The sequence below is a fragment of the Xiphophorus hellerii genome, chromosome 6, assembly GCF_003331165.1.
Source record: "Xiphophorus hellerii strain 12219 chromosome 6, Xiphophorus_hellerii-4.1, whole genome shotgun sequence".
In the NCBI taxonomy this organism is placed as follows: domain Eukaryota; kingdom Metazoa; phylum Chordata; class Actinopteri; order Cyprinodontiformes; family Poeciliidae; genus Xiphophorus; species Xiphophorus hellerii.
The window spans coordinates 24,640,686-24,663,863 of NC_045677.1; the positions used below are offsets into that span (position 1 = coordinate 24,640,686).

Here is a 23,178-nt window from a genome sequence, read left to right on the forward strand (position 1 = left end):
CCAAAAGTGAGTCTGTGCATTGGGAGTGTCGTGTGAGCGTGTGCAGAGGTCGAGGTGACGTTGCGTTCGTTGTAGAGGTCAGTTATGATGTTGTATACTTTGGCTGGGGGGGTGCGATGGGGGTGTTTGTTTATGCTCATGGAGGTTGGATTTAACCCCCCTAAATTACTCTCATTTACTCTGTTACCCTCTCTAAGCTGTGTGGTGCAATACCTCAGTTTTTTATTTCTTTACCAATGCTAGCTAAATGCTCTCTGTGTTCTCCAACCAAGGATGGTGTGTATTTTTTTTTCTTTCTTTTTTTTTTTTTTTAGACGTCCCTCAAAGATTTGGTTCTGAAACACGGGGCTCCGTGTTTTAGATGAGAAAGTTTTAAAAATGGGTCACAACGGCTGAGTCTGCATCCTCTGGATATGGACAATCTGCCTCGACTCTGGTATAAAAACAAATTTAACTTTATTTATTATTATTATTATTAAATTGTAAATATGTAATGCAATTCAAGAAAATGGCTTGGTCCTTGTCTGTTCAATTATACTGTTTCTAAGCTCTGATCTTTTGTATGTCTCAGAAGTTGTTTTTATATGTATTTTTTACAATAAATATGTGTGAGAAAAGTCGTTTGCTTTGTGTTTGTTTGAAACCATCATTTTCATAATCAGAAATACACAAATATTGAGCTGTAAAAGATGTTAAAATATCAGTTTATCTGCAGAGTTGGGTAGTAGTTGCATTTACTAGATTAACATTTTGGAAAAAATGTACTTCTAAAGTAGTATTACTACACTGTGCTTTTTACATTTACATGAATTTTATTGGTTTTAACCAAAAGTTCTAATAATACTATGATTTCATTCTTGTGTTATTCCAACTTTATTCTTGTGTGACTTTATTTTTATAATTTTATGACTTTATTCTCATAATATTCCGACTTTATCCTTGTAATTTTCTTAGCATGGCCCTAATACTCTGTCGTATTAGTAATTGTTAGCCCTTCTTGTTTGCCAAACAGCTCAAACTCAGGCTGGATAGAGAGCAATTAGGGTTTATCTCTGGACTTTGACTGGACCATTTTAACTTATGAATGTGCTTCTGTTTAAACGAATGGTTCTAAACCCTGGTTCTCGGCCCCTTCTGTGCACCACCATGTTTCGCTGAGGGGTCGGTATATTCATGGTGATGCAGTTTTATATGTTTGGTCTCCTTCCATGTTTGTCAACAACAGCCATGCATTTTGGTTAACAGCTTCTAGGTACATGATTTACCTCTGAATGGTTTGTATGTTTGTAGTTTTCAAGCTGCAGATGGAATCTAAATGATAGAAGAAAAAAACACACAATGCTCTTGGAGAATCTGGTGAGATGCGTTGGTGACATTTATAAAACTCGGCTCTTCGTTTGTTCGTTTCTACAGAAAGATAACATCGGCCGGGTTATGGGAAGCCTGGGCTGCGTTTATCTGCTTTGTGTTTGTTGCTGCTGTGTAGGTTTGCTCTGCAGCAGCTGTTTCGAGTCTACCCAACCACACAATGACCCTCAGCCATTTCCTCTTTGTGCTTTTATGTCAAGACCAAACTCTCAGTTTTACCCTTCAAGCTAACAAGCTGCAGAGCATGAATCTATGGTTTGCTTTGTGCAGACATGACCAGAAGGAAATGTTGTTTCAAGGTTAACTCCTTCCTGTTTCTAGTTGTTTACGATGATCATCAAACCCAGTCAGTGTCACCTTAAGAGTCCAGCTCAAACCAGAACACATCTAATATGCAAACTGACTGATCCTTCAAACAGAAAAGTCCAGATGTCATCGCTTAGCATCAATTATAACTTCTGCAGCAGAAAGAAGAGTTTTCACTGCAAAAAAACAAAATCTTACCAAGTAGTTTTAGTCAAGTTTAGAGCGCAAATATCTTTATACAGTTGAAAAAAACTACTTTTCAGCAAGATAGAGGAGCTTTTTTTTTAAGTCAGTAATTTCTTAATACTGATTAAAAAGTTCAGTTCCACAAGCAGATTATTCCACTTATAACATGGCAAATGTTTTGTTATAAGTTAAATAATCTGTTGTATTACCGGGTTAATAAATTTTTTGATGCAATAATTTGATGAAATGTAAATACTCCTTTCCCATTATATTATTGTCTTTATACACCTGCCAGTATTGCTTTATTTAACATATATATTTGAATGAATCTGAGTCAACACTTGTGACCTTGAGTGTGTAATAAATTCAGAGTTTAACAGCAGCAACAACTTTCTGAGTTTGCTTCTGCAACAGGAAAAAAGGAAACTGAGGGTAGATCTGTAGTCTGATATCTGTGCCTGAACCAGAGGAAGCAGAAAAACTGAAAAAACTTTTATAAAGTGGCAAAAGACTCATTTTAAAGTCTGTCGGTTGCTTTTTGTTTTGTTTATCTACTAGATCAAAAACCATCAACAAACGGGAAGTTATAAAAACAACTTGTGTCAACCGACGTTTCTTTCAGCGATTAGTCAGATCCGTCCTAACTTTCAGTTTCTGTTTGAGTTCAGAACCAAAATCTGAGTTGTGACGACACCCAAAATTACAACCAATTAATAATTTATCCGTAAAATGTATTTTTTAAGTGTCTTGCATGTTTTAAATGTATTCCTGCCAAAGCACAGAGCGTTCCTACAGTTCTCCAGATGTTTTTAGATCTTTTTAAGCAAAATTTAAAAATGTGAATTAAAAAAAGCTGATTTTTCTACATCTAGCTTTAAAAAAAAAGAGGATGGGTAGATTATCGTTGTCACTTGGAGACAACGATAAAGGTAATAAGTTCTGATAATATAAACATTTCCTCTTTATTTCCTTTCTATATGCATTTACAGATAAAAACCTCTGAAGGTCGCGACCTTCAGGAATCTGTAGTCGTGATCGCTGCCAATCTTTTCTGAGTTAACATGAGGCGAGTCATCAGAGCGAAACTGTTTGCATCACTTTAAAGAGACGAGAAGTCTCTTAAAAGTGAGTTTTATCATTTCCTCCTCAAACAGCAGAACTGCTTCAACCTGTGGAGCCGCTCAGAGGTAAGAGGATCGGTTGGTTTATTCTGAAACATTTTAAAATGCTGCGAAGTTTTACAGAGAAATCTCAAAGGGCAACTTAAACCACCAAATTTAAGGATAAAACAAGTCTAAGAACTAAAACATCTCTACTTGAGACAAGGGAAAAGATGTGCAGATATTGAGCCAAATAAATCTATTGAATTGTTTTTTTTATCTTCAGGTAAAATTCTTTTCTACAAAAGTTACGTAGATAGACAAGATTACTCTTGTGCCTAAGTGATTTATTTAATACATTTTTAAAAATAATTATATATTGTCTTATTAAAAATAATACACTTATTATTATAGCCCTTTACAATACACACTAGCAAGTGGCTAATTTTGCTTAACTTAGATAAAAATGTTTTTTAATCCTCTTTTTAACTTGAGTAAAAAAAGATACAACACAAGAGACGGTAGAATAAATTTAAAAAATACTTAATAAATGCCACACTACTGAGTATTAAAAGCCATGTTGAGCATAAATGCCTCTGTTTTCAGTTGAGATTTGTCACAGTGGGACAATTTTAAATAAAACGTCCAAATTTAATGATTGGTGAAGGATTTTTTTCTTTTGATGATAAACAGGTGACCGCTCTCAGTTTAAATTACTGTATATTTTGAGGTGGATCTTTAAAACTAAACCGTCAGTTAAACTTCTAACAGCAGTGATTTCTTCCTGAAAGTTAAGAAAGTAACTACTGTCTTTCTAAATACGGTACATTTTGTTCAAATTCAGATTTACGGTTAATCAACAGAACTGAAAAACTGATTTTTGTCATAATTCTTCACAGCTCAAGTTTTACTTCTGCATTTCTTTTCCACATTGATGCAAAAGGAGAGTCCACCCTAATCGACTCACTTCTGCTGGTGAACTACTTCTCCCTCACGTGAGTCTCTGAATCTTTCTGTTTCAGCCAACATGGCCGATCAAAGAGAGCCACTCATACCTAAGCCGTCTTCGCCTCCACCGTATTCCTACCACGACCAGTCGCCTCCAGCTTACTCTGCGGACCCGGTCGGGTACGGTCCGCACCAAAGTGAGGCCGTTGTCACCAGATACGAGTCTTTCCGAGACATAAACCCAGAGATCGCATCGGACACGACTCCCTTTGTGTCGTCGTCGTTTGAGGACGAAACCGTGAGGAGAGGGTTTGCTAGAAAGGTTTGTCTCCACTCAAATGTTCAATTATTACACTACAAAAACACAAAATCTTACCAAGTTTTTTGGGTCTAGTTTCTATATCTTACTACACTTGAAATAAACAAAACTACTTACAAGTAACTTTTCAGCAAGATATAGGAGTCAGTAATTCCTTAGTATTGATTTTAAAAAGTACGAGTTACATTGGCAGATTTTTTCATTTAAAACATGAGTAAAATGTCTTGCTATAAGTAAAATAATCTGCCAATGGAACTAGTTCTTTTTAGATTAACCAATTAATGTAATAGTGACATTTAGAGTCGCTTTTGGGGCCAAAAATAAGTTTCTACCATTTATGTTAAATGCCTTAAAATATTTCTCTATTATTCTGACATGTGTGAGAACAATTCCCTTTCCAAAGGAGAAAATAAATCCTTTTAGAAACCACGGGACAAATCCTGTACATTTGGAAACGTTTGCTGCTTAATTGCTACAGTTACCTTGGTGGAACCAAATATTTCAGCTGTCTGAAATAATCTGTTCCCTCTCCATTTAAAAAAAAAAAACGTCTTAATTGTATTCATTTTTCTCATCATAAACAACACATTCTATGGATTTGAAAACATTTGCTTTATACTTTTTAATGTTACAATGGAGAAATTTCTCGTATGTTATTTACAAACCAACGGTTTACGGATGTCGCTTGTGCGACAGATTTACGGGTGTACCAGAAACGCAACACAAAGGTTCCGGCTCAGGTGCGTAAAAAAACAGTTAATTGCGTTAAAATCTATGTAGTTAATAAATCGAAATTAACGCGGTAAAGTGCCAGCTCTAACACACACGTCTCTTACTTTCTCCTGCAGGTGTTTAGCATCCTGACGCTCCAGCTGCTGTTCACCTTTAGCGTCGTCTGCGTGTTCACCTTCTCCAGCGTGGTGAAAGAGGCCGTGCAGGAAAACTTGTGGGCCTACCTCAGCTCCTTCATCGTCTTCATCGTGGTGGCCTTCACCCTCAGCTGCTGCAGGTCCTTCAGCCGGCGTCACCCCTGGAACCTCGTGGGGCTGGTGGGCATATTTCTCTCAAAGCAAACTAAATAAATAAATAGGTCAAACAGTAAAGCTGCAAAGCATAGACAACGAGCAAAGTGTGTTATAAAGTGAATTTTCTCGCTGCAGGTTATCGTCACCCTAAGTCTGTCTTACATGGTGGGGACCGTCGCCTCCTTCCACAACACCACCGCTGTGGTCATCACCATGGGGGTGACGCTGGTCGTGTCTGTCGCCATTATCGTCTTCGCATCACAGGTTGGCGGTGCTTTTTCATTCAAAAATCTCCTAAATAAGGAAAATTATTATTCCGTCTGTCTGTAATATCGATTTGAGGCCTCTTTAGAGCGTCTTGCTAGTTTTTCCGTTGGGATTTGCTGGGGTTGCTAGGTAACGGGCTGGGGTTGCTAGGGAACGGCGCAGCGCCCGCTAATTTGTATCTTTACATTCCGAAGGTTTTTTAAACGACTCAGACAAAAACCTTGACTTACTGCCAGATTTTTAAGCTGTTTTTAGAAAGCAGTTGAGACACAAATGGAAGTAAAAAATGATATATTTTTAAATAATACATCCCTGCAAAATGAACCAAAATACTGATGGGTAGAATGCACAAATCAAGCTACATACACAAAGCTTATATGGATATGCAGCAACTTCATTAATTAGGCGTTATTAAGTTTTTACTTAATAAAAACATGATTGATTTATTGATTGGTAACTGTGTGTTGTTGGTTATTTTAGGTTGGATTTTAAAATGAGAGGATTTGGCTGCAGCTTCCTTGAATGAAAATTGAACAGAACAGATAAACCAACAGCAAAATGGATTCACACAAAAATAAAAAATACAAAAACAATGAAATAAGAGTAAGAAACTGTACATTAAGGGCAGATTTACAATATAAGACTGTAACAATTTAATTATTAAAAACAGATTTTAAAAAAGTGCAACTGAAAAAAACATAATTAAAAACATTTTTTAAAAATCATATATGCCTGTAATCAACATCAATTGCCAGTTTGCAGATCCTGGTTTGCATCCAGCGGCACTAATCTTCAGTGACGTATTTCTGGGTGTCCTTCTGTTCTGCTTTCAGACTCGTTATGATTTCACTCTTTATTACGGCGTCCTATTAATCATGGCTGTAGACGTCGTCATGTTTGGGTTCTTCTGCACCTTCTACTACTCCCACGTGGCCAACATCATTTATGGATGTCTTGGAGCGCTGCTGTATTCTCTGGTAAGAGCAGGGAATTTTACATACAAGACGATCAGAACATTTATGTGTTTATTTATTTAATTTAGTCCCTTATAGCACTCCATACATTCAAATACAGGATACTTACACAGAACCTGCAAGTGATGTTAAAAAATTTACAAGTTATTTTTTTGTCATTTATAGAATATTTTTAATAAACAAAAATCAAATTACTTTTCTGGAACTGAAAGGTTACTTTCCAAATCCTTGACAAAGTACGTGTGACATTAACAAAACTTAAAGGTTAGTTTTTAATAAGTTAAGGGGCAGTATTATGAAAAATCTACTTTTTGAATTTTATGTAATGTTATACCTTCATCAAAAACATACTTGATTATTTCACCCATGTTTGAGAAATCCTTGATTCTCCTGTGGCAACCATTCCCGCAGACTATTACAACAAAATTTCTTGTTGGACAATTCCCTCCCTCAGCCCCTCCAGACTAGCAGCAGCAGCAATTAGCAAACATCTGGTGGAACTGTGGTTCTCCTGAGCTCATCATATGAACTACTTCTCTGTCCAACACTCCTAAGAACGGTTCTAAACGACATAGTGGAGGAGCGTTGTTGTATTGACGTACTGCAGGAGTGTCGGAAAGAGTAGGCACTTCTTAAAGACACAGAGGTCCAATTTCAATGTGTCAAATTGCAAAGTAAAATTTTTTTCTAGTCATGTTTGATACAAATAGCATTTTTATAACAACTGAAGATAAAATAGATTATATCATAAAATAGCACCATCTGGCTGGAAAATACATATTACTCCTCCATAACCCAGAAGAATGCAGCACGTGGTTTCTGGATGGTAAATCAACAACAACGCACTTTATCTTTTCCAACAGCCATTGTACAAAACACACAGACCAAACGTCCATCACCATCTTCAACAACTCTTTGAAAAATGTAATTTAATGAGTTACAACAACATTTAATTTAATAAAGTATTTTTGAATTTAAATTTGGAACTCTTCTTGGGTTGCTAGGTAACGGATTAGAGCTGGGCTGGGGTTGCTAGGTAACGGCGCAGTGCTCTTAGATTGTGACTTAACAGTTGGGATGTTCCCCAAAAAGGTTTAACATACTCTGCCTAAAAAATGGCTGGGTGGTTGTTGTTTTTTTTATCTCTTGGGCTGCTTTTAGAAACAGTAGAGACCAAAATGGAAGTATAAAAACATCCAAAATGTGACTTTTTCATAACTGGTCCCCTTTCAATAACAGTTATGGTTATTAATAGGAGTGAGAAATCTCACAAAACTCACAGCCAGGAAAAAGGGAAATATTATTAATATCTCCAGTGACTCTAGGAATGCTGTTTGCATAAATAAGGGAAGTGTTTTAATAATAAAGCTGCGGTTCTCTAATTTCTCACCCTGCTTAACTCTTTCCCTTCCTGGCTCAGTTCTTGCTGGTCGACTGTCAGCTGATGATGGGAAAGATGAGCTATCGGCTGAATCCGGAGGAATACGTCAACGCTGCTCTCACCATCTACCTGGACATAATCCTCATCTTCCTCTACCTGCTGGGGAGGAGGTGATACTGTGTAAAACACTACCTAAACCGAAATGATCAAGCATTATAATGTATATAACTCAGCAGCACAATACAGTTTTCCCAGGTTTGTTTATTTACACCAAGAAATAAACATCACAATTGATTCTTTTGCATTGTTACACTGTATTTTATTGCATCCATATTGTCTAAAGCTGTTCTTTACTGCATTTGATCACAGAGGTTACATATGTTTTAGAGAAAATGAGCAAAAAAACAAAGAAGGAAAGTAATAAACAGCTTTAATTATAAGGAGGATAAAGAAAAAAACATGAATGAAATATAGTGCAAAAGTTTTTTTTCTTCATCTCAGGCAGAATTTGTTATGTGTAATACACCCACAGTTTAGCTCTACTAACCAAGAAGTAACTTTGAATTAACTTGGTCGACTGCAGCAGCACGGAAATATGGCAAAACGTTTTACAATTTAAACCTTAACATCCAAACAGCTTTTAATAATCAGATCTGTCAGCTTTAAGGCTTCTAATAATTTTTAGAGAAGAAAGGCTCCTGGGCCAAATGCTGCAATCATTTAAAGCCTTTACATGATTTAAAGAGGCACTGATGGGCTTCCTTATATAAAATCGGATGCAAAAACACAACATCTTACCAATTATTTTTGGTCTGTTTTCTAATGCAAATATCTTAGCACACTTAAAATAAGACAAAGCTAACTTATACTTTTTCAACAAGATATAGGAACTGGTTCAGAGTCAATAATTCCATAATTTTGATAATATTTCCACTTACAGATTATTTCAATTATGACAAAACATTTTTCCAGTGAAATTATCTGTAAGACGAACTAGTATTTTTTCATCAATATTGAAGAATTATTGACTCTAAACAAGCTTCTATATCTTGCTGGAAAGTTACTTTGTTAGTTTTGTCTTATTTGAAGTGTACTAACATGTCTGCACTAAAAAACTAAGCAAAAATACCTGGTAAGATTTAAAGTTTTTGAAGTCTATTTGATTTAAATCTTTATTATACTTCAACTGGAAGTTATTGCTTTCAAAATATCAGCTTGAGCCCCTGACCAATGGTTTGATCAGGAAATAATGTCACTGCACATTTTCTTATAAAAATGTACGACTGGTTGAAATATAATTTTATTCAAATTTTGGGAAACAGTTTTTAAAAAATGCTGCCACATTATTCTCCAAACGGTTGACCAAGTAAACTTTTATGAGTTGACATAAAAACTTCTGAAATCTGCCTAGCAACAGGAGAGTCTTCAAGTCGCCAAACCCACAGTAAAACAGTAAGATTTCCCCAACAGGGCAGTGATCCAGACTGGCCCGGGTCGGACTGGTTTTCACCAGAGAGAGGAGTAGTTAAACTGGATCCGCAGCAGGTACCTCATCCGGGTCTGAGCCGGGTTGTAAACGATGAACTCGTTGTAGAGCAGAGAGTAGCCGTTGGAGTTAGAAACCCCCGTTTTAACGCCGGGACCCATCGGAACCGTCGCTCCGTTGCTGAGGGAGAAAAAAATACAGACAAGGAGTCAGAGGTCATTGATTTAGACACGTTGCATTTACGTTTTTATACTTCATAATTACTTTGTTTTTTCCACTTATTTGTATAGAAAAAAACTGAAGTTGTCATCTTTGGACCTAAAGAGGAACGATCTAGAGTTAGTGTGCAGCTTCAATTACTGTAGCTAGAAACTACAGATCAGATTGGATTCTGACCTGAACATTCAGAGCCAAATAAAGATGGTTACAAATTCAGCCTTCTATCACCTGAAGAACGTTTCCAGGATTGGAGGACTAATGTCCCAGCAAGATCTAGAGAAACTCATCCATGTGTTCATCTTTAGTCACATTGATTACAGCAGCAGTGTTTTTACAGGTCTGTCTAAGCTGATCCAGGATGCTGCTGCTGATGTTCTGACTAAAACCAGGTATATAGAGCCCATCACCCAGTTCTACAGTCCTTACACTGGCTTCCTGTAGCTCAGAGAATAGACTTTAACATACTGTTAGTTTATAAATCACTGAACGGCTTAGCACCACAATACATTAAAGATCTGCTGTTGTCATAGCAACCTTCCAGACCTCTCAGGTCTTCTGGTCCTGGTTCTGCTCTGCATCCCCAGAACCAAACATAGAGAAGCAGCATTCAGCTTCTATCCTCAACAAATCTGGAACAAACTTCCAGAAAACTGCAAAACACCCGAAACACTGATTTCCTTTTAAATCAAGACTGTTTAGAGTTGCTTTGCTTTGGAAACATAATAAATGAAACATTGACCAACATTTTTGATGTGAAATGAAAACCAGTAATGTTTCTTACTGGTTTTCTCATTTGTTGACTATATGATGCTTTTTCTGACTGTGTATTTTTCTGTTTTTATCATGTAAAGCGTTTTGAACTGCCTTGTTGCTGAAATGTGCTACACAGATAAACTTGTTGAACTTGACTGATATTTACCTGAAGCGCTTTAACTCAAACATAAAAAGTAATTGACTGTAAATTTCTTTGCTTGATGGCAGATTTTAAGTTAAATGTGGAGATGTGACAAGACTAACAGCGTGACGGCGTTTTTTGGGTCGGGTCCGGTCACACCCAGGCCCTTGGTGCTGTGTTTTCCTGCAGGCAGCTTATGGGCCTCATAGTCGGCGTCCAGCAGCTCGTTACTGTCCCCTAAAGCCACCTGCAGACAAACATGTTGATACATATGACAGAGCTGGGTGTAAAATGTGGGCAAAGCAGCCAACATGACATAAGGCTCAACAAATAAACATTAAAACTGCTTTGGAGAACAAATCTTTTTCTGAAAACACGTTTTCTCACCTCACTCAGCAGCAGCAATCCAACATGGTGGCTCTGGTTGGCGAAACAGTAGTTGGCACTTTTTGACGACATGTCTGCGAAGTAAATCCCTTTACCAAACTGAAGGAGAAAAACCAGAAGGTCGAGTTATTTTTTATGTTTTATAATAAATTTAAACCTGCAAAGCGTCTTTATGTCTTCTAGAGAGGTGGAGAAAACTTAATATTTCTTTAAAAAATAATAATTTTATTAGATTTGCTTTTCTTTCCTGATATAGTTTTATCTAATCATGTACATTTAATTCAACAGAAAATGTATTTTCCCTTTCTTTTCTATATTTTTCTGACCTCTCTGTGCTTTCATTGCTTTTTATTCAAGCTAAAACTTTGTCTAAGTTTGGTTTTCTGCAGGTTTTAAACACAGGATTAAAGGTTGAAATTCCCCTACAAAATGCCTGAACTGTTAAAAAAAGAAAAGAAAAAAGTCTGTAATTTATAGTAAAATAGAATTTTTCAGAGTAAATACGGCAAAATCTGGCAACCAATTCTGTGGTTGCCAGAATTTTACCGTATTTATATGGTGAAACAGCTGCCGGTATTTTACCATACATTAGTGACATTTTCTTTCTTTTTATAGTTTGACACCCGCTGGAAAAAAATTTCAAACTTTTCAAGTACAAATAAGTTAAAGTGAAAGTAAATAATATGGTATATAATTTATGAGTCAGGGAAATCACTGTGAATGTTTTGGTCAGAGGAAGAAAGGACATTTGGAAGGAAACACTGGATAAAGGACAAAACATTTGAACAACAAGATATAGAATAAAGTCTTTAAATGCAAATATTTTTGTATACACTTTTTATTTGTATTTTCCTGATAATACTAAATTAAAACTAGATTGTTTCAGGAATCATAAAATTCAGAAAACATGGAGAAATTCTGGCAATAAAAACCAAACTAGTTTATATTTAATGAGGTTTTTCTGCTCAGATTAACAGTTTTTATTTGCAGTTTTTGTTTGATATGAATAATTCTGTAAAATATTGTTTTAAAACAGGAAAAAAGCTCAAAATTAATGCATTTGTGTGTGAAAGCCTCTCCTTCGTACCATGTAGCCGGTGACGGGGGCCTCAGGCGGCGCCACTCGGAGCCCCTTGCTGAGGATCCCGACCCAGTTAGACAGACGGGAGCCGTGCCACAGCAGAGTCCTGGTGCAAACAGAACCACACACATGAACACAGGGATGGCAAAACCCAACATGTGCACTGCAAGAACACAAAACCTAACAACTGCTTTTGGTTTTTAGTGCAAATATCTAAAATATACTGGAAATAAAATTCAACTAACTTCAGCAAGATTTAGGAGCTTGTTTTAAGTAAATAATTGATTGTTCTAGTTCCACTTGTAACTTGGGAAAAATGTCTTGTTATAATTGAGACTAGAACTAGAACTGTTTCATCAATATTAAGGAATTATTGATTTCACTAGTAAGTTAGTTTTGTCTTACTTCAACTGTGCTTTAAACTAAATAAATACTGTAAACTTGGTAATATTTTGTGTTTTTGCAGCGTGGAGCAGAAGGAGCCATCTCCAGATTGGTTCTGGCTCGACCCACCTGTTGTGTAAATGAGACAGGAAGTTGTCGCTCTCGCCACCCCGGTCCACTGAGAAGACGTCCAGGACCTTCATGGTGTAGTCGGAGTGAGTGGGAGCGTGAGTGGACTGCAGGTACCGTTCTATCACCTTCACACAAAGACAGGAGGACAGAAATTAAATACATTTTATCAGTAAATCAAAGATTTAAGTTTTGGAAAATTTGTTGTTGTTTTTTCACCATTTTTTGCGCTTAAGGCGGCCATCTTGTTTGACAAACGGGTTTTATAGCTTCTATTTGGACTTTAAATTTAGGTAAACTCTACAATGACGTATTAGGGCCAGGATTAAACATATCAATACTTTTATTATCACAATAATTATTGAGATGAACAATAATATTGTTTTTTGACCATATTCAAATAATGTATTAACAATAGGATAATACCGCTCTCAAATAAAGTTTAATTTTGTATAAAACATGCCACACTGAACTACAACAGAAAGACTGGAAGATATTTTAAATGTCCAAAATAAAATACAACAAAGTAATAAATAAAAAGGAAATGAAAATCAAACACAACCAAAACAAGAAATAAAATGCATTATGAAGTCTCTGTAAATAAAATTGCCCTTCAAAAAGAAATCAATCATGAGAATGTAAATTATTGAGCTCATTTTAATTTATCATATGATTGACTGATTAATTTCGACAGGCATAGCCAGGATAAAAATCTGTTTTTATAATGTTTATTTAATTAAAAAATGGGAATAATGTCATAATATTACAAGAGTAAAGTTGTACAACAATAGAGTTGAAATAACACAAGAATAAAGTCAAATTATTAGGAGAATGAAGCAGTAATTTTATGAGAACTCCAACATAAAAATAAAAACTTTTATGAGTAATGTTGAGTATCTTTTGAGTTTATACTTTGGTATTTATTTTACAGATAAGGAAATACTTAATCATTTAACACATCAGCATCAAATTACTATCAATAGCAAGACTTTGAAACAACTGAGCAAACAAACGTGTTTATTTTTAAAACCAAGTTAACTTTTTTTTATAATTTTAAAATGTTTTTCTAGTAAAATTGGGTCTTTATTCTGCTAAAATTATGACTATTATGACATGAAATGTTCTTAAAGAGATCCAGAGTGAAGCTACAGTGGAATCTGAGATACATTTGTTTTACATTGTTTTCTGTGTCCACATGTTTTCTTAAATTATGTTTAAGAAAATAACTTAAAATTATTCACATAAAAAATTCTCATAGCTTGGCCCAAATACGGCGTTATACAAATCAAAGAGATTTTTGAAATAAAAGAAACTTTTTGAAAGTATTTTCTGTCATTTGTAATTTATTTTTTTTACAAAAGAAAGCGAGATTGGTATAAGACAATCTCAGATTTTATTTTTAAGTCATTTCGCCCAGCCCTAATTTCTGTGTTTGCCAAATAAACATGGAAGAACAAATCTGAAATAAACAAGATTTTCCTTCTCTTCCTGTTATTTATTGTATTTTCTACAATAAATAACAGATGTGAGGAATAAAAGCCTCGTCACAGTCCTAAAACTAATTTCTTTCCCCTTCCTGTCAAAGTCTGGAGTCAAGCAAACCACATTTTTGCTCCTCATTCTTTGAAGAGTGGAAGAAAGTGCCACAAAAAGCCTGCGGTTGCACCATTTACAGTCACGTAAACAGATTATATTTTTGCTTGAGGTTGATTTTGAGTCTCTTCAGTCAATAAAAATTCTCCAAACAATGAGCTCTAACACGCCGCAAACAGATTATTAAGCAGTTCTTTAACATTATTTCTAGAAACTAATTTGCTTTTTGAGAAATCACAGCCTCGTCGCTGCACAATTAATAACCTTTACAGTACATATAAATATTTCATAAGGCCTGGATTATTCTGGGTGAAAAAAAAAAGAAAAAAAGATTAAGCTATGCATTTGACTGCACTAAAATCGTGTTATAATTTATATTACCAAATTTCTTCAAAGAGTTGTAGATCCTGGTGGCTATGAGCATGAAGGATCTCCTGCAGCAGTCTGTGTTACAGAGACTCTGAGGAAGCTTCTGACTGAAGACACTCTGTTGTTGTATGACCGTCTCATGAAAAGGATGCTCAGGATTTATTTTTATATTTTGCATGAAATAAATATCCCTTTTCCTCTAAATAATGACTTAGAACAGAAATATTTGATGCTAATATCAGACGTTTCTTTTAGTTTGTCTGGTGGGAGCAGACTAGTTTCTAAAACTGATTTTTATACTTAATGAAATAGGAAATCTACTGATGCCCTAATTCATGAACTTAAACAATACAAAAAATAGTAATGAATGCATTAAATTTTATTTGTATAATTTAGATTCAGCTATCAATTAATAAGAAAACCATTAAACAATTGAAAGTGGGACTTTATTAAGCAATAAATCATTTTAAATAAAACTATTCATATTTACAAGATGTTAATGCGTTAATTTAAATTAATTAGTTACATTTATTTTAATGCAATTAATCGCCTTTTTTTTTTTTACATAGGAAAATCCCAAATAGGAACTTTTGTGTTGTGTTTCTGGTACGCCCGCTAATCTGATGCACAGGCGACATCCGTAAACAAGAGCGATGGACGACAGAACCGCTTTTATTGGCCGACTGGAGGCTAATTTTTGTTTCAAAAAACGATCTAACTGGCTGCTGGTAAATACTTTATTTATGTTCAAATTGTGCTAAAATAAGTCAGCCGATCAGCGAAGCTATCAAAAACTAAAATAGCATCTCAGTGCTAAACATGGTGCGGTTAGCAAAGTCTACGCTAAAGTCGGCGTCCACAGTTCACATTTCTAAAAAATTACTTTTTAAAAAAATTGCACTTTACATCAATCTGATGGTTGAATAACCTAAATAACATTAAAAACATTTGTTACTGTGCTCATGTGACTTTTTATTCAACAATTTAGCAGCAAAAAAGGGTTTCGAATTGAAAATGATTGAATATTTGATTAAAATACGATTAATTTATTCCAATCCTAAATTAATTTGACTAAAATTTTAATCAAGTCCCACCACTAATCATATTATGTGCATATAATTGACTGTCATACGCTGTGCAGCAAGTCAATCACCTTTTACTACAGCAGCGTTAGCTCCCCCTGCTGGCCACAATGAGAATATACATAGCACATTTAGATAATGAGAAGAAAGTTTACTATAAAGTTATAAATTCAAGTTATCTTTAAACTAGTCAACAGGTAAAATAAATATTTGATGGGTTATTTATTTACTGGATTTTGACGCTCTTTGTATTTGATCATTTCAGGATAATTATTGAACTTAACCAACCTTGAACTCATGGCTGCTCTGGTCCAAAGGCTCCAGTTGGCACTGCAGGGCGTGATACTGTCTGTCCAAAGGATGCTCGTCACTGTCTGCATTGGACTCGGCCATTTTCACTGCTATCTGGATGTCACTCAGCGCCTTAAACAAAATATTAGACAAAATGATTAGGGATGCACCGATCCACTTTCTTCACTTCTGATACTGATATCTGAGGCTTATCGTTGGCCGATACCGATCCGATACAGAAAAACTGCGCTGAACTGACTTAAAATTGTACTGTTTTAAATAACGCAGATATAAATGTACTGAATTACACATTTATTTGACAACTCTGGACCAGAACAGCTCATTTAAATACAGCAGTAGCTTCACAAGCTTGGTCAAAAACAACACAAGACAAGGAAAGCACTGCAAAAACACAAAATCTTAAGCATTTTTGGTCTAGTTTCTAGTGAAAATATCTTGGTACAATTAAAATACGACAAAACTAACTTACAAGTAACTTTTCATTAAGTAAAAAGTGTTTGCTTTAAGTAAATAATTCCTTACTATTATTATTTTTTTAAAGTACTAGTTCCACTGGCAGATTATTTCAACATGGGAAAGATATCTTGTTAAGTGAAATAATCTGAAATAATTTGTTCAGTCAGTGTAACTAGAAGAATAAAAGCCAGAGTAAAATAAATATTAAAGAAACTGAAATGGACAAAAAAACCAGGTTGACTATTTTAATCAAACATGTAAAAAATAAACTGCAACAAATCAGAAATATTTTACCTCCAACAGAGCAATTTTTTCCTTCAGTTCTTCTTCTGAGCGAATCACTGGAGGCGTTTTTAACCTGGAAATTCATTTTTCTTTTAATTTCCAAACACCAACACAGACAAATGTTTTCTTTGCAGGGTTATTTCATGCTTCTTACCCAAAGTCATGTGGGATACGGGTGTAAAACTGGTTGCAGGCTTCCAGCAGCTCCTTATTGCTTCCCTTCTTCTTCAAGCACGACTCGATTCTCTTCAGGGCTTCGTATCCGGCACGGATCTGCTCCGAGGTCAGCTTTCCTGCAGGTAGAAACACAAACGGTTTTTATCAATCCATTCCAGTGTACTTTAAGATTGAGTTATTTATTTTTTTCCCTAAGTGTGGCGGACCAAGAGGAGCTTTTCTGGTGTCGAACTTCATCTCCAGCACACACTCCTCCATGGCTCTGAGGTCACAGATGAGTTCGAGGAGCGACTGGAGCTTCGCTTCCAGCTTGGAGGGCTGTTTTCTGGGCGCGACGTCGACTGTGGTGATGTTCTCCTCCTGGGACGAAACAAAAAAAAGGTTTGTTTTATATATTTCAGACTGGCTTTGTTCCTACATCATCAGATTTAATGTGGGTAATATGACTACAGCTACCAGACTTCTTAAAGATTTGCCATTTTGTTCTACTCAAATTTCCAAAATTAACAAGTCTTTGCATTCAATGTACAATAAGAAATTTGGCAGATATTTTAATATTTCAGACTTAAAATATCAAAGCTGGAATAAAATGACAGTAAAGACATAAGAAAGAAACATAAGGATGAAAGGAATGACATAAAGGACATAAGAAATTATAATATATAAGGAAATACACAAGAAAGTAAGTAAAGAAGGAAGGGCAAGGGAAAGAAAGAAGAGAAGGAAAGCACTGCAAAAACACAACATCTTAAGTATTTTTGCTTCAGCTTCTAGTGCAAATATCTCAGTAGACTTGAAATAAAACAAAATTAACTTACAAGTAACTTTTCAGCAAGAAATATGAGCTTGTTTTAAGTAAATAATTCCTTCATATTAATAAAAAAAGTACTGGTTCCACTGGCAGATTATTTCACTTATAACATGGTAAAATATCTGCTAGTGAAAGTAATACTTTTATTTATTAATATTAAGGAATTATGTACTTTAAACAAGTTTCTATTTCTTGCTGAAAAGTTACTTGTAAGTTAGTTTTGTTTTATTTCAAGATATTTGCACTAGAAACTGAAGCACAAATACTTTTTTGTGAGAAGGAAGAAAGGACAAAAGTGAGGAATGAAGGACATGAGAGAAAGGAAAGAAATTAAATACAAGAGAAAGTTACGGGACGACACAGGAAAGGAGTGGAAGGACATAAAAGATAAAGAAAAGATGGGAAAACACAAATAAGAGAAAGAAAAACAACAGTAAATATAAGAATGGAATGGACAGAGGATGCAAAGAAAGAAGAATGATAGAAATAAAAAGGAGGGAAAGAAAAAGGAAAGAAAAGAAGGACAATGAAAGAAAACACACAAAGATAAAAGGACCTCAGGAATAATGAAACATTTAGAAAGTAGGATAAAAAATAAACTTTCAACTCTGCTGTTACACAGTTATTTTGTTTTTCCAAGCCTAGACAGATCTGGAAAATATTCAAAACCGAAACTTTTCCAGATATTTTTTTAAAACTCTTTCAATAAAACTCTGTGAAAGTGAAAATACTGATACGCAGCCAGATCACTGTGGACTGTGTGAACCGGTAAAAGTCTGACCGCCCCTCCAAACGCACCTTCTCGTTAGCGGCGTAGTCCATGAACACCAGGTCATATTTTCCGGCTACTTTCTCAAAACTTTCCCTGTGATCCCACTCGTTCTTTGTCTTATCCAAGAACCTGCAGCAACATTTCAAAGATTCACTCAGAGCGGCGTTTCCCGAAGCTTCTAGGAAACATTTTAATCAGATAATCTCACTTTTTCTTGAAGATGTCTTTGGCTTTCAGCAGATCTGCCCCGCAGGGTGTGAGGCTGTTCTGACCCACTTTACCCACTGTGGAAACACAAGCGATTAAGAAATGTCTCCTGTCAGCTCTGCTGGTCAGCAGTAGAACTGGAAAGAGTGATTATTTTAGTAATCTATCACTTTATCCAGTATTTCCATTTCATTTATTTATTTTTGAAAACAAGAGAAAAGATGAGCAAACATAACTAAGAACAGAATATTTAGCTCACCTCTACCTTTTTGTTTTAAAAGAACACATTACCATTTATTTAATCCTACCCCTTATCTCAATTTAATGAAATATATTATTTATTCACTCAATAATTGTTGCTATTTTCTGGTCATTTTGACATTAAATCGCTTTTTTACACAATATTTGAGATGCCTTAAAAGATTAAAATAAGCAATAAAGTAATTACTTTAATAATAAAACAAACATCTTACTGCCTAAAATAACACAGCATTCCTTTAATAACACTTTCTCATTTATAGAAAAGGATCTGCAGCTAAAAAATACTATCTACAAATATTTTAATAAATTTTTTATTAATAAATGGACAGCTAAAGGTGATTAGTGGGAGATTTTTTGCAGATTTTGAATCAGGTGAAGCTAAAAATGCCACTTTTTAGCAAATATTTCTGGGTAAAACATATTTACAGAAAAAGAATGTCTTTAATCTTAAATGCAAAATGTGTTTATTCTTTGTACAGTTTTGGCTTAATTGCAGCTCTGACTGTTCTTCCAGCAAACGGACATTTTCAGAGTCTCTTTACTCCTGTTAATGATTAATTAATTGCTAAATTAGCTCATAACTATTTCAATAATTAATCACAGTTAATCTGATTAATCGTTTGAGTCCTGGTGAGCAGCGGACTCACCTCGGCCCCATCTCATCCAGACGCTGTAAGCCTTGGCGCCGCCGTCCTCCAGCAGCTGGATCAGGTAATATTTATTGTTGTTGAACTGCAGGTTGGTCTGCCAGGCAACACAGAAAATAACAAATAAATGCAAGTAAAACCACAAAATTTAATGAATTAAAATTTTTTTATGAGAATCAAAAGGTTTCAAGAATCCAAATAGAGGCCTAGAAGTATTTATTTTACCAAAAACAAGCTAAAGCACTAGCTTGCTTTGATTCATGAAAAATATTACGTGGGATTTTTGTTAAGATACAGACGAAATTTGATTTAGTTTTTTATTTATTATTAGGTCTGATCTGCAGACTCAAATTTCAACTGATTATGATTAACATCAGAAAATTAAGGCGTTACAAGAACTCTTTTATTTATTCATAGGTTTCTTTTTAATACTCCAAAAAAAATGCGTTATCAAGATTTATTTGCTTCGGTGCATTTAATGACCAGAAAAAAACATTTTTTTTAGTATTTGACTTGCAAACAACCAATCAAAAGAAGATCACAGGAAAATTGATGGATTACAATTTCTGGTTGATTGATTGGTGCATCTGTTACAAAAAAAACAACCAAAAAACACAAAACAAAACAAAACAGGGTATTTTTTTAAAAAGCTGTGGGTTGAAGCAGAAGTAAATGAGGTTTATTTTTCAGTATTTTACCTGGTTCAGCATCACATCGTAAACATCATTTCCTTCACTGTAAACATGAGCCTGAAAGGGAAACATGAAGAATGTTTAAAAAGACAAAAATCTGCAAATTCTTAAATAGTTTTTTAGAAACAAAAATTGTTTTGCATGTTTGCAATTTTATTTGAGCTTCTCCTCCTGAAGTGGCAGATGTGGGAGTGTCTCAAACGGGACATTTCTTAAATATTTTTGAATATTTATAGAGAAAAAGGAAAAAAGGACAATAATAACAACAACAGGACAAAACTTTTACAGAACTGATACAGAAAACAAAACAGGAAGCAAGTATAGAAATTACAGCAATTACTTGAAAAAAGATAAATTTACATCTAAACTTAAAATTATGCATCATCCCCTTTTAATCCAGAACTGGAATCATGACTAATTTTGATTGTGTAGGATAAACTCGTATTTTCTGATCTATATTTTCTAGATATATTTTCTTACTAAAGGCAAAAAATAATTTAAAATATTTTGAGTTAAAATCATCTTCATTGACACATTTCTCTGACTTCAGAAGAATCTGTGACACATTTTTGAACCTGCAGGTGCGACACCACAGTCAGTGGCGTAACATCTGGTTTGTACACAGGAAACGCACCTTTCCCAGTTTAGCTTTGCATTCGGAGTCCACTGGAGCTTTGCCCTTCATCACAACCGTCCTCACCACCTCTGGGCAGAAAAAACACATCAGATACATTCCTGATGATCATTTCTCAGCTCTAGTTTCATAGTTAAAGCTCTGACTTTTTATATTTTACCTTCAATTTTTATTTCCTCTTTAGGCATTTCTTTGGTTTTTGCTGCACTCTTCCTCTGTCCTCTTCTCCTCTTAGCTGCCGGCTGCTCCGCTGTCTCCTCCTCTTCCTCTTTGACTTGAACTGAACCTCCATTTTCAGCCGCCACGTCACCGGCTTCATTTAAACTCTCTAAATTCAAGAAGATAAAAAAAAGATATAAATTCAACCTACCTATCTACACCCTACATAATGTAAATGTATGTTTCTTTTTCTACTTTCAGAATTACCTTTAACACAAGGTAGGGATTTAAAAAAATAATTTGGGAGTTGGAAAGCACCTTGTAGTGGCATCCCAATATTTTTATTTTATGCTCTACATGTCTGAACATACAAAAAAAATAATTTGCGTCTTTAATTATAAACTTTTGATACAAGTATTAACAATAAAGCTACAAACGCTGATATCTGCAGATATTTGCACTTCTGCCTTTAACACATTATATTTGGACTTAAGCGTTAGAACCAGCGTAGAGAAAATATTTCTAAGTATCTGTTTCCTGCTATACCTAAAAATACTAACATGACATGTATTCCTGTCTTTCCAATCTTGAAAAAGGATGAGAGAAATAAGAAAGTGACTGGTTGGTAGTGAGATTTTCAAATTGCTTTTAAAAGTTCAAACCTTTACTTGTTGCTGATTAGGTTTGGCAATTTTTACATTTTAGTGAACTATATACTGAACTTTTCTGTTTGTTTACACTTTAGAATTAGAGAAACTTCTTGAAACTCTATTGAAACAAAGTTATTTTACCTGTTTTCCACGCATTTGAAAAACTAAACTTCTGAGCTTTCAGATTATTGTAGTATGACAGCTAAAAATGAAAAAGCAATAAATGAATATTTTCTTAGGTAGAAGGATAAAGATTCACTGAAGCAGTAAAAAAGATGGATACTTACCTGTTTTTACTATCTGAGAGCGAATCTTTCTCTTGTACTTTGTCGTAGGATTAATCTGGACCATTTTCTTCAGATCAACTTCATATTTCTTCCCTGCGCCAAGAGTCAGAGTGACCGAAGTCTTTCCTGATGAGGAAGCTGAGTCCAGCATGGAGCCCGCTTCATCTGGGTACGGTTCCCACTGCCCGTCATCTCCTTTCCACTGCCACACTGAGCACAAACAGGAGTCAGGACAGGTGGGTGGAGTTTATCTCGGTTTATTTACTGATTTATAATTAAGGCATTCAGCAAAACTCCAAACACAATTCATTTAAATATAAATTAATATTGCACAATATAGTCTAAAGCTGATTAATTCTACATTTCTGCCTGAAATCATGTTGTCAATGGTGTTTATTTAAGGTAAATCTGACTCGACACGTCCAGTTGTCTTTTTTTTAATATGTTTTAAGATCAAATTAAAAACCTTTCAAGACTTCAAGAAAAAGGTGATGAGCATATAGCAGTTTGCACAAGCTGAAACTCCAAAACATTGCTTAGTACAAAATTATAGGCTTAATATTTTTTGTAAATCTTTATATCTGGACATTTCAGTCATTTTCCCCCAATTAGCAATTTATTAATTGTATTAATATAAACGTAAAAATAGGTTTCTGGCAGAGTGATTGTGAAAGTGGATGGTATGAAGAGCACTTTGCAGATAAAGTAGTTTATTTCTGTCCAAATTGAAGGTTCAGACCCTTGTCTCAATAGTTACTGCGTCCAGCTCTTTGTTATGATCTCACTGTTGCTTGTCCCGTCATGTCTGGACATTCAGAAATAACCGCTGGCTTCCTTCCTAGCTAAAAACAAACACCAACCTGTCTTTGTCGGGACTTCCTCGTTTTCTACGGTACTCTGGCTTTTATTTCTGGAACCCCTGGTTCTCCTCATTATGTACTAGATAATTTTATAATTTAGGTGATGGTAGTAAAGGTCCAGAGGCGACAACACAGAGCGCGAAACTCCGCTACTGCTTCCTGGACGTGTCGGGGGATCGTAGTGAAGCTCGTTTAGGGAGAAGATGACTCACTTCGCAGGCAGACGCGACTGTTTATGCAGTTACCATGACAACAACACTATCTGAAACCAGTCCTGCTGCATCGTTTTTTTTTTATATTGGGAGTAAAAAACTACATTTTTGGTTGATTTATTAACATAATACGTTATATGTTTTTTTAAAGAAAACAAACTACTTTGCAAAGAAACCGTAAAACTGCGTTGTTTCCATTCAATCGCAATATCTTCCGAGAATTTAGGGAAGAGTGAGCCCTCTTCGTATTTGTTTCG

General features: G+C 35.1%; 2 protein-coding genes across 3 annotated transcripts; one reads left to right on the forward strand and one right to left on the reverse strand.

The window, feature by feature from the left end:
• The first annotated feature begins 956 nt into the window (after positions 1–956).
• LOC116722003 (protein lifeguard 1) lies at positions 957–8,174 on the forward strand. 2 transcript variants are annotated; one of them, XM_032566085.1, is made up of 6 exons: positions 957–3,051; positions 3,981–4,230; positions 5,076–5,276; positions 5,388–5,516; positions 6,353–6,496; positions 7,914–8,174. In XM_032566085.1, the coding sequence occupies exons 2-6, from the start codon at positions 3,988–3,990 to the stop codon at positions 8,046–8,048; spliced, it is 852 nt and encodes a 283-aa protein (XP_032421976.1). In that variant the 5' UTR covers positions 957–3,051; positions 3,981–3,987; the 3' UTR covers positions 8,049–8,174. The 2 variants fall into 2 exon arrangements, with proteins under 2 accessions (XP_032421976.1, XP_032421977.1); XM_032566086.1 differs by having other exon boundaries at positions 957–3,047; positions 3,983–4,230.
• parp2 (poly (ADP-ribose) polymerase 2) lies at positions 8,118–22,889 on the reverse strand. The gene is made up of 17 exons (XM_032566036.1): positions 22,710–22,889; positions 21,850–22,059; positions 20,914–21,081; positions 20,754–20,824; positions 20,126–20,176; positions 19,428–19,524; positions 18,521–18,596; positions 18,339–18,441; positions 16,936–17,089; positions 16,707–16,845; positions 16,562–16,625; positions 15,788–15,922; positions 12,456–12,583; positions 11,949–12,048; positions 10,862–10,960; positions 10,597–10,721; positions 8,118–9,540 (listed from the first exon to the last, which is right to left on the reverse strand). Exons 1-17 carry the CDS (start codon positions 22,780–22,782, stop codon positions 9,381–9,383), a joined length of 1,953 nt encoding a protein of 650 aa, XP_032421927.1. The 5' UTR covers positions 22,783–22,889; the 3' UTR covers positions 8,118–9,380.
• Positions 22,890–23,178: the final 289 nt, after the last annotated feature.